Below are 14636 nucleotides of genomic sequence, written 5' to 3'. Positions count from 1 at the left end.
ACTCGGGAGGCTGAGATCATGAGGATCATGGTTCGAAGCCAGCCTGGGCAAAAAAAGTTCTCGAGACTTCATCTCAACACGAAAAAGCTGGGTGTGATTGTGTGCGCCTGTCATCCCAGTGACAATGGGAAGCCTGAAATAGGAAGATTGGGGTCCAAGCCAGCCTGGGCAAAAAGCAAGACCTTGTCTTTAAAATGATCAGAGCAAAAAGGGATGGATGCATGGTTCAAGAGGTAGAGCAGCTGCCTAACAAGCTCGAAGCACTGAGTTCAAACCCCAGTACTAAAAAAGTGTGAATGGATTATTTCTGGAATTTCCTGTTTAATATTTTCAGATTAGAATTGACTGTGGGTAACCGAAAACAAGGATAAGAGGACACTGCTACAGAAACAAACATATTTTTAAATGAAATTTCTAACTGTGCATTTTTGATATTTGACTTTTATGGTAATAAAGTGTTACGGCTGGTAGCTTTGATAACAGAATTCTGGTAAGTACATAAATTTATTTATAAATTCCCCCTTGATTATGTTCAGAAGAACATCATGAGAATAGTTTTTAAAAACAGATTGGTTTCAGTTTTAATTTTTTATTGAAGTATAACATACACCAGAAAAGATAAAGTTGGAATGACTCCATGAATGATCCCACAATGAACACACCCACGCAGTAGCAGCATTCACTCCAAGAAACAGAGACAAGAGCACCCCAAAAGTCTCCATGTGCCTGGCCCAGGAACTGCCCCCAAGGTCAACAGGAGGGTCAGTTTTGATTAGTTTTGATCTTTGTAGACCACAGCATATATTCTTCTGTGTGTGGCTTCTTTTCATGTTTGTGACATTCATTCAATTGCTAACCAACACACAGGAGCTACACTTTCCATCATGCTTCTTTCTTACCCCCTTTAAAAACATCACCAGAAGCTAAATAAATAAATTTAAAAAACCGGGGTATGATGGTGGACACTACATACAATTATAGAATCCTAGCACTGAGGCAGGAAGATTGCAAATCCAAGGCCAGCCTGAGCTGTATAACAAGACCCTTAAAAAAAACAAAAACAAAACACAAGCTGGGCACCATTGACTCATGCCTGTAATCCTAGCTATGCAGGAGGCAGAAATCAGGAGCATCATGATTCAAAGCCAGTCCTGGGCAAGTAGTTTGACAAGACCCTATCTCAAAAAAACCCATCATAAAAAAGGGTTGGCAAAGTGGCTCAAGGTGTAGGCCCTGAGTTCAAATCCTAGTATCACAAAAACAAAACAAAACAACAACAAAACTTCACCCCTCCCCACAAAAACAAATAAAATAAAGTAAAAAATGAAAACAGGGTCATATATCATGTGCACGATATCAATTATGCCTCAGCAAAGCTGCTAAATTGATCATATCTTAGTTGAGACTTGAAGGATTCATAGAATTTTGCCAGAAACAGGGAGCTGTTTGGGTGAAAGCAACAGACTGGAGAGCTGTGAACAGTGAGTGAAACTATGGGATGTTGAGAATATGAAAGTATCCATTCTAGGAGAGATAGTCCCTATTTTGTTCTATTTTCCAAATTATGAACATTGAGATCATCCCCACTGTCTATCTACTGTCTATCTCTGTCCCTACATATTCTCTTACCTACTGGGTCTTTTACTTCCATAGATTTCTCAGTTTGAGACTTCTGGATCTTGGAATATGCATCTAAATATTTAACAAATATTGCAAGATTGGGTTAGAAAATATTGTAGCCATTGCCTCTTGTACCAGCAATGTCTGAATTTGCCTGTTTCCCCATCTTTGCCCATGGATAATAACCACTTTTAAAAAGTTCACCATTCTAAAGCTGGGAGCAGTGGCTCACCTCTGTAATCCTAACTGCTCCACTGGCTGAGATCAGGAGGGTCATGTTTTGAGGCCAATCCAGACTGAAAGTGTGTGAGAACCCATCTCAATCAATAAAAGCTGGGCACAGTGGTGCATGCCTGTCATCTCACCTACGGGGAAGAATAAGCAGGAAGGTCATGGTCTAGGCTGGCCTGGCAAAAAACCAAGGCCCTGCTCGAAAAATACCTGAAGCCCTTTTTTAGGGCTAGGGCACAGCTCAAGTGGTAGAGTGCTTGTCTTGCAATGGTGAGATCCTTAGTTCAAATTCCAGATACCTTAAAGCGACTGAGGCCAATAGGAAAAGGGGACCAGGAACTAGAGAAAAGGTTAGATCAAAAAGAATTAACCTAGAAGGTAACACCCACGCACAGGAAATCAATGTGAGTCAATGCCCTGTATAGCTATCCTTATCTCAACCAGCAAAACCCCTTGTTCCTTCCTATTATTGCTTATACTCTCTCTACAACAAAATTAGAGATAAGGGCAAAATAGTTTCTGCTGGGTATTGAGTGGGGGGAGAGGGAGGGGGCAGAGTGGGAGGTAAGGGAGGGGGTGGGGGCAGGGGGGAGAAATGAACCAAGCCTTGTATGCACATATGAATAATAAAAGAAAAATGAAAAAAAAAATTCCAGTACCACACACACACACACACACACACACACAAGTCTACCAATCTAATAGTGAAATGTTATTTTTGTTGCTTTAATTTGATTTTTTCCTATTGGAGAGATTAAATGACTTTTCATTTTTTTAATTTATCACTTTTACAATTACTCACATGTATACATTGTTATTTTTCATGTTTATTGACCATTTGAATCTTTCTTTCCTTCCTTCTTTTTCTGCCTTTCCTTCCTTCCTTTCCTTCCTTCCTTCCTTCCTTTCTTCCTTCTTTCTTTCTTTTTCTTTTTCTCTCTCTTTTTTGTGATGTTGGTGATCAAGTCTCATGCATGCTAGGCTAGACAAATGCTGTACCTCTCAAGCTACATACCCAGCCCTGGATTTCCTCTTTGTTAGAAATTATTTTATCTTGGTAGCAGGGGAAAGGATAACAGTAAAAGAAAAAGGAGATGTGTTCTTAGCACCAAGCTCCCAGTAGGTCCTCAGCAAATGGCAGTCATTGTTACTATCCTTTTATTGCTCAGGACATGCAGATGGCAGAAGGACCTTTATGGATGAGACTTAGTGACTGCTCTCTGTGTTCAGCAACTTTCTGGCTGTAAAGAATTCTGAAATGGTCAACACATCTAGTTATTAGTAACTCAGACTTTAAACTTGATACTGCAGGTGAGTGAAGAAGGTGCTGGAAACTTCCACGAGGAAGGAAATTGCTCAGGTTCAAGTGAATTCTGCAATTTGAGGAGACAGAGGCGAAATTGAGACTCAGGCTGCCCCGAGTCATTATACTCTGAAGGCAACTGCAGAGTTATCTCTGTAGCAACGCAGCCCTGGTTTCAGAAGAGAGAAGAGAAGAGAAGAGAAGAGAGAGAAGAGAAGAGAAATGCTAGAGTTAAGTTTCTGGGATTTTCTGCAAAATGCAAGTCTGCCCCTGAATTAGCAGGCATCCGCATTATGAATGGTGGCCAGTTGGAGAAGGAATTATTGAAGACCTGTAGCTCTCAGATTAGGGAGAATAAATCAGCCAGAATGTTTTTTTTCCTGAAAGGCCTAGAGATAGAAGGACATACACTGTTTACTGTAGCGGCTCATTCACTTCCACCTAGGTCAAAAGGATTACCTAATGGTTCTATTTATTAAGTGCTTATGCCCAAATAAGTATTTTATGTGCTAACAACTCAGTAGGCATTTGAAAAAAATATGTATATTGAAAAAATAATACACATATATTACATAAACATAACAATATGCATGAAAATAATACACGTTGAGAGACACACATATTTATGTTTTTTCTGTTCTTAAATAACTATGATTAAGTAGGTCACTTGAGTTCTTAAATAACTTTCATTCCAGAGAAGAAGGGAATCATGTCACAAGGTGTAGAACACCTGCCCAGCAAGTGTGAAGCACTGAGTTCAAACCCTGGTACTGCCAAAACAAACAAACAAAAAATAGTACCACCAAAAAAAAAAAAATCAATAACTTCCATCCTTGCACAGTTTCTCAGAGTTTGAATTCAGGTTGGACACCTGTCCTCATTCTTCTTCCACATTGCTTTCTACGAGGAACTTGGATCTTTATCATGGAAACTGCTGTAAAGCCAGCTTCACAAAGGTGTAATGTCACTGAAAGCAATGCAGGACCATCTAATATTAAAACTGCAAACTGCCTTGACTGATACTAAACAATACTACATTTCCTTGGAACATTTAAAATATCCACAGCTATTCTGTGAATTCACTGTGGCCCCTTGGAGTGCCCTGGTACGTAATCTGGTAACTGCAGGTTAACTTAATGTCTGGAGTAGGTGGTCTGGTGTCTTGGCAGTGGTATTAGGGATTGGCCCACTGGCAAGTTGCAGCTCATGGTCTCAAATGGTTCCCATAGCATGAGCGCACATTCTTACACAACAGCATGCTGCTGTTGCAAGAAAGGGGTGGAGGGAACTGTAGCCTGCTTTAAATTTCCATCTGGACCTGGTGGTGGATGGCAGAGACACCCAAACGGGGATAAAAATTGGAGGCTATGGTCATATTAACCAGGAAGACTGAGAAGTTTGTCAGCCAAAGAATTCCTTAGAAAGACACTATCTCTCTAGCCTACTGGGATTTGTGGTGGTTTGAGAGGCCAGCATATTTTGTATGGTGACATCAGGTCATGTGAAAGTTCTCAGGTAGTGGAAATGTGTTGTTTTATCTGAATGACCTTCAGTTTTTCTCTAGAGAGCCTGGTTTGGAAGCTATGGACTCCAACCTTGGCGCTAGCGAGGGAGGGGTCTGTCTAGAGGACCAACATCTTGGCTCAGGAATCCAGGAGAATGTGGTACCTGATCTGAGATTTGAATGAGAAGTTGGCCAGGTGGGCGAAAGAGGACTCCAAATAGAACAGCATGAACAGGCAGTGAGGGTGCATGGCTCTTCTGGCAAATTGCCTAGGGCTCATGTGGCAAGAGGTGAATCGGGCGAGCACTGCATGGCTGTTTAAGGCAGTTTGGTTTTGCCCCCAAACTGTGCGAGGCCCATAGCAACCTCCTGCAGAATCTCCACATTTTCTCTTCTTTTATTTGCTGGAAAAGATCTGAGGACCTCAGTGGTCCAAGATGGAAGCAGCCTGGTTCCCTGAGCCAACACTGGTGGAGAACCTGCCACGAACAGTTATGTGAGCAATGAATCAATTTTTATTGTGTGAAGGCATTGAACTTGTTGGGGGCTGGTATTTGTTACAGCAGTTAGCCTACTCTAATCCAACTCATTTAATGGTTACTACTTATTGAGTTCTTGCCCTGCACTGGGTCCTGTGCTATGTGTATTGTCTCACTGCATCCACACAATGAGCCAGTGGAGGTGGGGATCACCGTTACCCCTTTTATAGAAGGGGAAACTGAGTCTTCAGATGAAGGATTTGGATCCCCAAATCCAGTTGCAAGTACTACACTATGACCTGCTGGCTCCCAGTATGAAGGGAATGGCAGTGACAACTGGGTGAGGCAGAGTTGCTATGGCAGCACCAGCGAGGAGTCTCTGCCTATAAAGTGGGGAGAGCACTGATTGAGAGAAGGAAATCCCAGGTGTCCAGTGCAAGGCCTGATGGCCGGTAGGTAGGGCATGTTATATGGAATATCAGTTTGGTTGTTTTAAAGCAAGAAGTAATGATGTAAGCTGGGGAGAAAACAGAGGATTGTTCTGGAAGCCACTGAAAGGGCTTTGTGCAGAGTGAAGGAGACAGGAAGCTGAGAGTTGGATGCCTATCTTATCTTGCTGTTCACAGAGACATGGAAGGAGGTATAAGAAATAGCTTATACAGGATGTGCTGGGACAGGAGGAGGGGGAGATCAGAACTAAAGATAACCAGCAAGAAAGCAGCCCTAAGTCTTCTGAGAGGTGAGGAGGTACAACAGAGGCCTTGTCTCCTGGGCCTCTGGTGACAAGGCCATGAACACAGTGTCCAGCCCTGGTCCAGGGGTAGCCATTCTGTTCTGAAGCAGATACTTTTAATCGACACCATCTAAACCACTGTGAGAAAATTCTTTCAATTCCTTCTGAGTTGGGGGCTAACGAGAAATAGGACTTGTCTCCCAGGGTGGCTGAGTGGGCTGTTATAAGTGGTAGAAATGATCATTAAACTCCTATGTCTCTAAAATTGCTTCTCTGTCTGTCTCCAGACATCCAGACACTCAGATAAAAGCTACAGGACAAAGCAGAATCCTTACTGCTCTTGCTTATTGTTTTACCTTCAGCTGACTGTTAGAACAGCAATGGGCTCAAAGCAGCTATACAAACATTTTTGGAAATATTTCGAGGAAACCTATGCTACCTTCTTTCACCCCTTCCTCTCTTCCTTCCTTCCTCCCATAATTCCATCTATCCATTATCCATCCATCCATCCATCTTAGAAAAGTAGTAGAGTATAGATTAGCTTACAAGGTTTTTCCTTCAAATATTGATAAAATATACATAAGCTAAAATAAAATTAGCCATTTTAACCATTCACATTGTTTTATACCCATGTCTCTGTCTCTTTTTCATTTTTTTTTTGCAGACCTGGGATTTGAACACAGGGCCTCACACTTGCTAGGCAGGCGCTCTACAACTTCAGTCATTCTGCCAGCCAGGTTTTTACACACATCTCTATCATTCACTTCCAGAATGTTTCATCTTCCCCAATAAAAACTCAGTACTCTTTAAACACTAGCTTCTCCTCTTTGCTATCCCTCTCCTCCAGGTACTGGGAACCACCATTCCACTTTTTGTGCTTATAAATTTGGCTGTTCTAGGTACCTTACATATGGTGGAATCATAGTGTCCTTTTGTGATAGTCCATGAGTTTTATAATCACATGAGGTGTGTCAACCTTCTTGAGACTTCACATTCTCTTCTGTAAGATGGCTGTAAAAATAGTGCATAGCTCACAGGGTTGTTGTGATGACACATAGAAGGCCCTTGGCCCAGGGCCTAGCATCTGGGAGTGCTCAATAACTATTAGTGAGACCTAACTATATTCTAACTAATGAACACTAGTGTTTACCTGCCACATAATATTGGTGTAGTATTCTAAGTTAAGGGACACTGGTATGGTGTTTACCTTGTATCTAGTACTGTCCTGAGTTCCATATAAATGGACTCTATGACATCATTTTTATCACTACTATTTACAGAAGGGACAGAGAGGTTAAAAAATATGCTCATGTTCACATGGTTAGTTCACCAGAGAGCTGGGATTTAAATCCAGGCAGCCTGGGCTGGGGGTGGAGTTCAGTGGTAGAGCATGTGTTTAGCATGTAAGGTCCCTAACTGTTTGAGCCCTAGCACCAAAAAAAAAAAAAAAAAAAATCAATAAAAGTCCAGGTAGCTTGTTTCCAAAGTCCACAGGCTTTACCACAGCAGACAGTGCCACCTCATCTCAGCTGCCTTGCTCAATGGGTGATTGTTCTTTATATACTTGGTCCTGCATCAGGTGAGTTTTTCCACAACCCTTTGAGTTGTGGCAAAAAATGGAATATAAATTTGCTGTTACTTTGTGTGCTCAGTTCCCACCCGCTGGGGCCCTCCTTGGGACTATGTGCTGATTTTCTTTGGACTTGGGGAGCTGAGGTGCTGGGCCGTCCAACTCCTACTGTGCAGCCCAGATGATGCAACCAGGCCTGTGCCTTTCCCCTCACTGGCATAGAGCCCAGCAATCTTTGACCCCACCCCCCACCCCCCTGCCCAGCCCTGTTGAGATAAAAAAAATTTTCCTCTTCTGGGCCCCAGGGCCACCTCCCTCCTGATTTTACTGCTTCCCTGACACTTTCTGTGACCTTCTGCAGTCCTTTAAAAGGGCAGAGCCTGTAGCGGATCTGTCCCCATCCCAAGTTAAGCCAAGAGTGTGCTGGGAGCAGTTGCAGTGGCCACAGCTGTGCTAAGAGACTTCGCTGATTCTTGACAGATGCCTGGAGAGGTGAGTCTGCTTGGAGCCTTTGGAACCAGCTCAGGGCAATGGGGCTGGGGGTAACTTCAAGGCTGAGGGTTGGGGGCTTCTGTCTGGGCTCTCCCTCTATTTGTGTTTCCTCTGCTTTTCCCTACGGCAGGTACGGATGTGTGACACGGAATTGGGCAGTGGCAAGATGAAGGAGCCCAGCATGGGTGGCAGGAGTCGTGTGTCCTGGTACGAGCGGTTTGTGCAGCCCTGCCTGGTGGAGATGCTGGGCTCTGCCCTGTTCATCTTCATTGGGTGTCTATCAGTCATCCAGAATGGGTCTGACACTGGACTGCTGCAGCCGGCCCTGGCTCACGGGCTGGCCTTGGGGCTCATCATTGCCTCGCTGGGGAACATCAGGTGAGACCAGCTCCAAGCACGCAGCCTGGTGCCTGCCTGGAGCACTGGGGGTGAGGAGGAAAGTGTGGGCAGAGACCCTGGGGACTGACTTGGGAATTTGGGGGACACTGTGGATAAGAGGGTGGGGTGGGGAGTCAGACCTCCTGGGGTCATCTCCCAGCCCTATAACCTACGAGCTTTGTGACTTTGGACAGGTCACTCTCTAAGGCCAAAGTTCCCAGGGAATATTAGTACATTTTTAAACCTATTTTTTCAAGACAACAAATATATTTCAAGACAAGCATGTATATTGCTAACCAGGTACCAGGTTCTATGTTGAGCACTTTTCAGAGAGCAATCATTTAATCTCGTGATAATCTTGTGGGGTTAGATCCTGTGATTGTCCCTGTCTTCCATCTGTGAAAGAGAAAGGCTATGCCATCTGTCCAAGGTTATAGGGCTGGATGGTGGCAGAGCCAGGAGTCAAGTCCAAGCTCTTTGGCTCCAGTGCCTATTCCAAGTGCCTCATGGGGTTTAGGGCACCAGCATTGAATGATATGAAGAGCTTGGTACACATGAAGTGCTTAATTAGTGTTGACTGCTGTTTGTAGGGGGTTAGGGAGAGCAGAGGAGTGCAGAAGGACCCACCTGGGTGGGTTGTTTTCCCACAGGTGTCTGCAGGGGGCTGGGGGAGGGGAAGGGGTGGGGAAGTGGAAACACTCACAGGAGATCCAAGGGTAATGAGACATCCTGCACCGGATCTCCGGCAGAGCAATTTGGGACATGGTTGTTCTGTATTTACTCTCACTCAAAAAATAGGCCAGAGTGAGGAAACTGAATTACTGTTTTTGGGAAAACCAGAGTGGAAATTCTAACATTTTTCTGAATGTCCAAGGAGACTGTGGGTGGAAGGAAGAGAGCTCCTTCCCTTCAGTTGGGTCTGGGGTTGAATGCTACCTTTGTCACTTCTTGGCTGGGTGACCAGGGCAAGTTGCAGAGCCTCTCTGTGTGCACTGGTGTAAATGTGGACAACAACAAGAGCTGACATTGATTGAGTACAGGCTATAGAGACAGTGCTGTGTGCTGTACATGCACTAACAAACTATGTCTTTGCAATCTCTCTCTCCTACTGGTTTGGAGCCTGGCGTCTCAGTCTGACGTGTGGCCACATCTGGAGGGCTGGAGTGACCTCTGAGGAGTATGAAGGAGCACAGGGATGTTTTCCTACACCTTTGTCCTCTAGGGACCCCCTTGGGGTCTGGGCTTAGGGGCTCCTCCTTCCTTCTCTGGCTCCTCCTCTCCCCTCTCCCCACCTCAGGGAAAATGGGAGTGGGGTGGTGCATTTCCAATTGGGTTGGTGCTTGGACTGATCCTGGCCCTGCCAGGCCAGCCAGGGAGACTGGCTAGGACTTATTTTCTCAGGGGACAGCCTGGGGGCTAGCTCTGAATCTTGACCTCACGACTTCCTTCTGCTCTGTGGGTTACAGTGGTGGACACTTTAACCCTGCGGTGTCACTGATGGCCACGTTGGTTGGAGGCCTCAACCTGATGATGCTTTTTCCCTACTGGATCTCCCAGCTGTGCGGGGGCCTGATTGGGGCCGCCTTGGCCAAGGTGGGTGATGGGCAAGGAGGTGGGGTGGGGGCTTCAGCACTGATAGGCTATTGGAGGGGAGGTGGAGTAGGGTGAGGAATGTCTGACTCTGCTTGTTTCTGCTGGTAGTATTGGTGGCTGTTTACTACTGGGGTTGGGGACACTCCAAGGGTCTCCACACCTAGCCTGTTCCATCCACATTTGGATATAGCCCTTTCTGGACAGACCAGGAGGCAAATCCAGGACTTGGCATTTCTCTTCCTGAGCCCATTTCTGGCTTTGGAATGGAATTGGAAAGTTTTGTTTGTTTTGGAGATAGGGTCTCAGTTCAGACTGGCTTTGAATTCCCTATGTAGGCCAGGCTGGTCTCAAACTCATGATCCTCCTGCCTCAGCCTCCCACATTTCTTTCTTTCTTTTTTTTTTTTTTTTGAGGGAGTGGGATTTGAGCTCAGGACTTCACTCTTGCAAAGCAGGTGCTCTACTGCTTGAGCCACACCTCCAGTCCATTTCGTTCTGATTATTTTGGAGATGGGGGTCTCATGAACTATATGCCTGGGCTGGCCTTGAACTGTAATTCTCCTGATCTCAGCTTCCTATGTATGATTACAGGTGTGGGCACCAGTGCCCAGTCATTCTTCACTTACTTACTCACCTCACTTGTTCACTCATCCTATGAGTATCTCACAAAGCACTGATGGGATCCAGTTATTCCTGAGAAACTCCCGAGTTACCTCCCCTGTGTGTTCATCAGTTTGCCCGCCTTTAAACTGAGTTGCCCTCCATAGGAGTTGGTACTCAAGTTACATTTAAAATCCTCCTATCCAACCAAGTTCTTCCTGTTAGCTGCAGATTGTGTGTGTCTGGGTCCGGGGGACGGTGGGGGTAGTCCTGGGGATGGGAACCTGGAGCTTTTAGCATGCTAGGCAAGCATTCTGCTACTGAACTCCATTCCCAGCCTAAGACAGATTTTTATGTCTTCATGGACTCCCTCCCTCCCGTGCTCCTCCCCTTCCTCCTCCTCCTTTACCCTCCCGCCCCCTTCCCTCTCCCTCAGTTAGTGCTGTGCTAACTGGAGGCTAATTTTCTCTGTAGGTCATTCAGCTTGAGCTCCTTACATGGGCCCCTTCCCAGGTCCTACAGGGGCCTAGCAATGCATTTGCCTGGTCAAATGTGTTTCTAAAGTGTGTAGGGCATGGTATTTTTGGATTCTTTTTCTCAAAGAGCATTGTCTCATCTAGGAGACATAAGCTTCAGACCCGTTAAGCCTGAAGCTGCCACTTTTTCCAGATGAGCAAAGTGAGGCTCAGAGAGGTCCTTTATCTCCCACAGAGTATCACAGTAAATGCTGGCGGGCCCAGATAAGTCTATCTGCAGCCCGGCCCTCACCGAGGGCAGACCTGCACTTTTAGGCCCCTTCCACCCAGATCCCAGATTCTCTCTGTTCTTTGGGAGGCTGATCAGCTTGGATTCTTTCCACAGGCAGTGAGTCCTGAGGAGAGGTTCTGGAATGCGACCGGGGCCGCCTTTGCGACTGTCCAAGAGCAGGGGCAGGTTGCAGGGGCGCTGGGGGCAGAGATCATCCTGACAACATTGTTGGTACTGGCCGTGGGCATGGGCGCCATCAATGAGAAGACACGGGGTACTCTGGCCCCATTCTCCATCGGCTTCTCTGTCACTGTGGATATCCTGGCAGGGTAAGTGTCCTCTCCACGCCCAGATCTGGGCCAAGGCTCAGCTCCAGAGTGGAATTTGGATAGCTTTATTTGTCTGTTTGTATTGGAGGTAGGGTCTCAGTTCAAGGAACTCACAGCTCAGTGGCTAAGTAGGACTAGAAAAGTGCTGCGGGGGTTATGGTGGGCTGGCTTTGGGCTGGCAACAGGGAGAGGTGGGGAGTGTGGTATTGGGAGATGCTAGCCCATTGTGTCTGTGTGAGGAGTGTGGGTCTGGGGTGACTCTTCTCACTTCATTCAAGTCAGAAATCTTGGTTTTTATGTGGTTTCCAGTTTTTGTAGTCTGTAAACCATCCCTACAGATGATAGTCACAGACTTAGAAGAGCATGCATATCCATTGATCCTCTTGGTAGTCTTGGGGAGAGAGTAAGGAGGAAAAGCTGGGTTGGGGATTATTTCTCCCATTTTACAGATAAGGAAAATGGGGCTAAGGGAAGACAGAAGTGACTTAAGGTCTTTGGGCAGTGGCAAATAAGGTGACAGACATAGGGTAAGCACCCACTTCTGTTGAAGGCAACAAGGGGGCTCCCTTCTAGTGTCGAACTCCTTCCTTTCCTTTTGGCCCAGAACCAAGTCTAGCTTTTCCCTGGGGTCAAGTCTCTCACCTTTTGGGAGGTACAGTCTAGCCTGGACTGGGGTTAGGGGTGGGAGGGGATGCCAGTATCCCTGTGGCAAAGCTTTGCTGCCCCCTAGTGGCAAGTGGTGCATTTACTAGCCTGCTGAATCACCCCTTTGGCCACTGGTCACCCATAGGATGAGGCCTTTAGGACCACAACCTCAGGGCATGGGATAAGGCTACAGACACCAGAGCTAGAATGGCACCTGGGAACAGTCCCCTTATGGGATAGTCTAGGCCACAAGTTTGTGGTGCAAAAGAGCCTCATCTAGGTCGGCTAGATTCTAGTTAATATTCGTTGCACATTAACTGTGTGTGAGATGTGGGCTCTGTACATTTTTCATTCACTCTGGTCCACAACCCATGGTTTGGGTACTTTCATCCCAGTGGAAAAATAGAGGTTAAACAAAGGTTACAGAGCCAAAACTGCCAGGGCTGGGCTTTGAAAGTGGGTCAGCTTGACTCCAGAGTGTGACACTGCTAGACTTTGTTTTATAGGCTTTTCTCTTCCTGCTGTCACTTACTGAGCAGGTGTCCTTTTTGGTCATTGTGTAAGGGTATGTGGGGAATGAAGACTGTATGTCCAAGAAGGAGCCATGCCCTCTTCACCTCTGGGATCCACCCAGGAGCTCCTCATATAGAAGTTTAGAGAAGGTTTTTGGATGGGACCTAGGACCAGTTGGGGATGTAGGCTGGAAGCAAGGTGGGGCCTGGCTGGGACTCTATGACCATGTACCTGTTTGCAGGGGTATGGTCTCTGGAGCATGCATGAACCCTGCTCGTGCCTTTGGACCTGCTGTGATGGCTGGCCACTGGGACTTCCACTGGATCTACTGGCTAGGCCCACTCCTGGCTGGCCTGCTTGTAGGACTGCTTATTAGGTAGGAGTATGACATGAGGTTCTTGGTGACATCTTTCCAAGAGGCCAGGGCTGGAGGGCTGGGTTTGGAGGAGGATAAAGGGAAAGAATTGGGCTGTCTCTAGGACCTTTGCTTGCAAAGGACAGAAGTCCACCTCCTATGGGGGAATTCATTGGCTTCTGCAATTGAGAAATAGCAGGTGGTACTGAACCCATTCATCACTGAGGTCAAGGGGGGTGGAAATCTTACTGGCTATGCCCTGGAGCAGGGCCTGAGGTCAGCTTTCCTGAACAGAGGAATATTTTCCCATGGGACTGTTAAACAATCACAGGGCCCACCCACATGGGAAAGTCACAGACATGGTGCCCCCAGATGCCATGCACATAAAGTACAGGGAGCACAGTGCTCCCTAGGATTGTGCAAGGGATAACAAGGTTGACATCCTCAGAAGGATTCCAGGCAGAAAGCACTAGAATCTCTTTCCATTCTGCTTTATCATTCCTCCTGGGGCTCTCTCCTTATCCTGCACCTTCTGCTCCGGGTGGTGCAGCCACCTTAGTTCAAGCTGGGCCACCATGCACCTGTCTGGGAGGGAAAAGGCACTGAGATGGGCCCATCTAGATTTGTTTACCATTGGTCACCACAGCCCAGGGCCTCAGAACCAGTCCGTGGCTTAGTGGAGAAGCGTGATTTTCTGCCTGGTGCCTTCAGAATGAATGCAGTGAGCATCTTCAATGAAGGGGCTGGAAATCAAAGAGGAAACAGCATCTCCCTCCACCTATGTGGACTACTGAGTCTGGAGAGGCTCAGGAGTCACCTCTCTGGAAAATTCTGGGCCTGGAGACCTCTGGTAAAGGCTGAGCCTTTCCTCCAGAGGCCCAAGACCTCATGGGGCCATCTTTTTTGTAGGTTCTTCATCGGAGATGGGAAAACCCGCCTAATCCTGAAGGGCCGATGAAGCATTGCTGGTGGAGTCCCCACTGCTTGGGTGCCCTCAACTGCCCAGTCCTGGCCTGAGGACAGGACAGCTTCTACACCTCCTGTGGGGCAGAGCCCAGGGGAGCCACTGGTGGGCCTGGCTTCTCAGATAGCCAGCATGTTGCTAAGTCCCAAGGACACTCCAGATTCTCAAATTCCTGTAGGCTTGTAAGGACACCTCTGCCTGGGGAATGTGTGGCCAGCACTGGTCAGAGAAAGATGGAGACAGCACATTAAAAGAACTTTTCTTGAGAGGGAAGGTCCCAGGAGAGAAAAACAGGTGGAAGAAGTGGCTGTTGATGTTTATCAGCTCATTCCCCTTCTTTTCTTTCTTTTTATTTTCAGTGCTGGGCCTCACATGCTGGGCAAGTGCTCTACCACTAAGCTGCACTCCCAGCCCTCCCACCTCCTTCGTTTTTCCTTCAATTCTTCCTTTATTTCTCTGTTATAGAGGGCCCTATGGAGCCTGACCACTTTCTTGCTTCCCAAGCTGCCAATCTTACTTTGCAGTAAATAGTGTTTCCTTTCCTATGTCCTTTGTCTTGCCTTTCATTTGAGAAATTGGGC

At 46.6% G+C, this 14636-nt stretch overlaps 1 protein-coding gene across 2 annotated transcripts; it reads left to right on the top strand.

Moving 5' to 3' along the window:
* The first annotated feature begins 7323 nt into the window (after positions 1-7323).
* Positions 7324-14600, top strand: Aqp8 (aquaporin 8). Of its 2 annotated transcripts, XM_074060454.1 has the most exons (7): positions 7324-7449; positions 7802-7932; positions 8063-8310; positions 9777-9903; positions 11364-11578; positions 12978-13112; positions 14001-14600. In XM_074060454.1, the coding sequence occupies exons 2-7, from the start codon at positions 7921-7923 to the stop codon at positions 14047-14049; spliced, it is 786 nt and encodes a 261-aa protein (XP_073916555.1). In that variant the 5' UTR covers positions 7324-7449; positions 7802-7920; the 3' UTR covers positions 14050-14600. The 2 variants fall into 2 exon arrangements, with proteins under 2 accessions (XP_073916555.1, XP_020040249.2); XM_020184660.2 differs by lacking the exon at positions 7324-7449 and having other exon boundaries at positions 7751-7932.
* The last annotated feature ends 36 nt before the right edge of the window (positions 14601-14636 follow it).

This window comes from Castor canadensis, chromosome 17, assembly GCF_047511655.1.
Source record: "Castor canadensis chromosome 17, mCasCan1.hap1v2, whole genome shotgun sequence".
Classification (NCBI taxonomy): domain Eukaryota; kingdom Metazoa; phylum Chordata; class Mammalia; order Rodentia; family Castoridae; genus Castor; species Castor canadensis.
The sequence above is the reverse complement of the archived record's forward strand: the minus strand, read 5'-3'. Positions and strand labels throughout refer to the sequence as shown.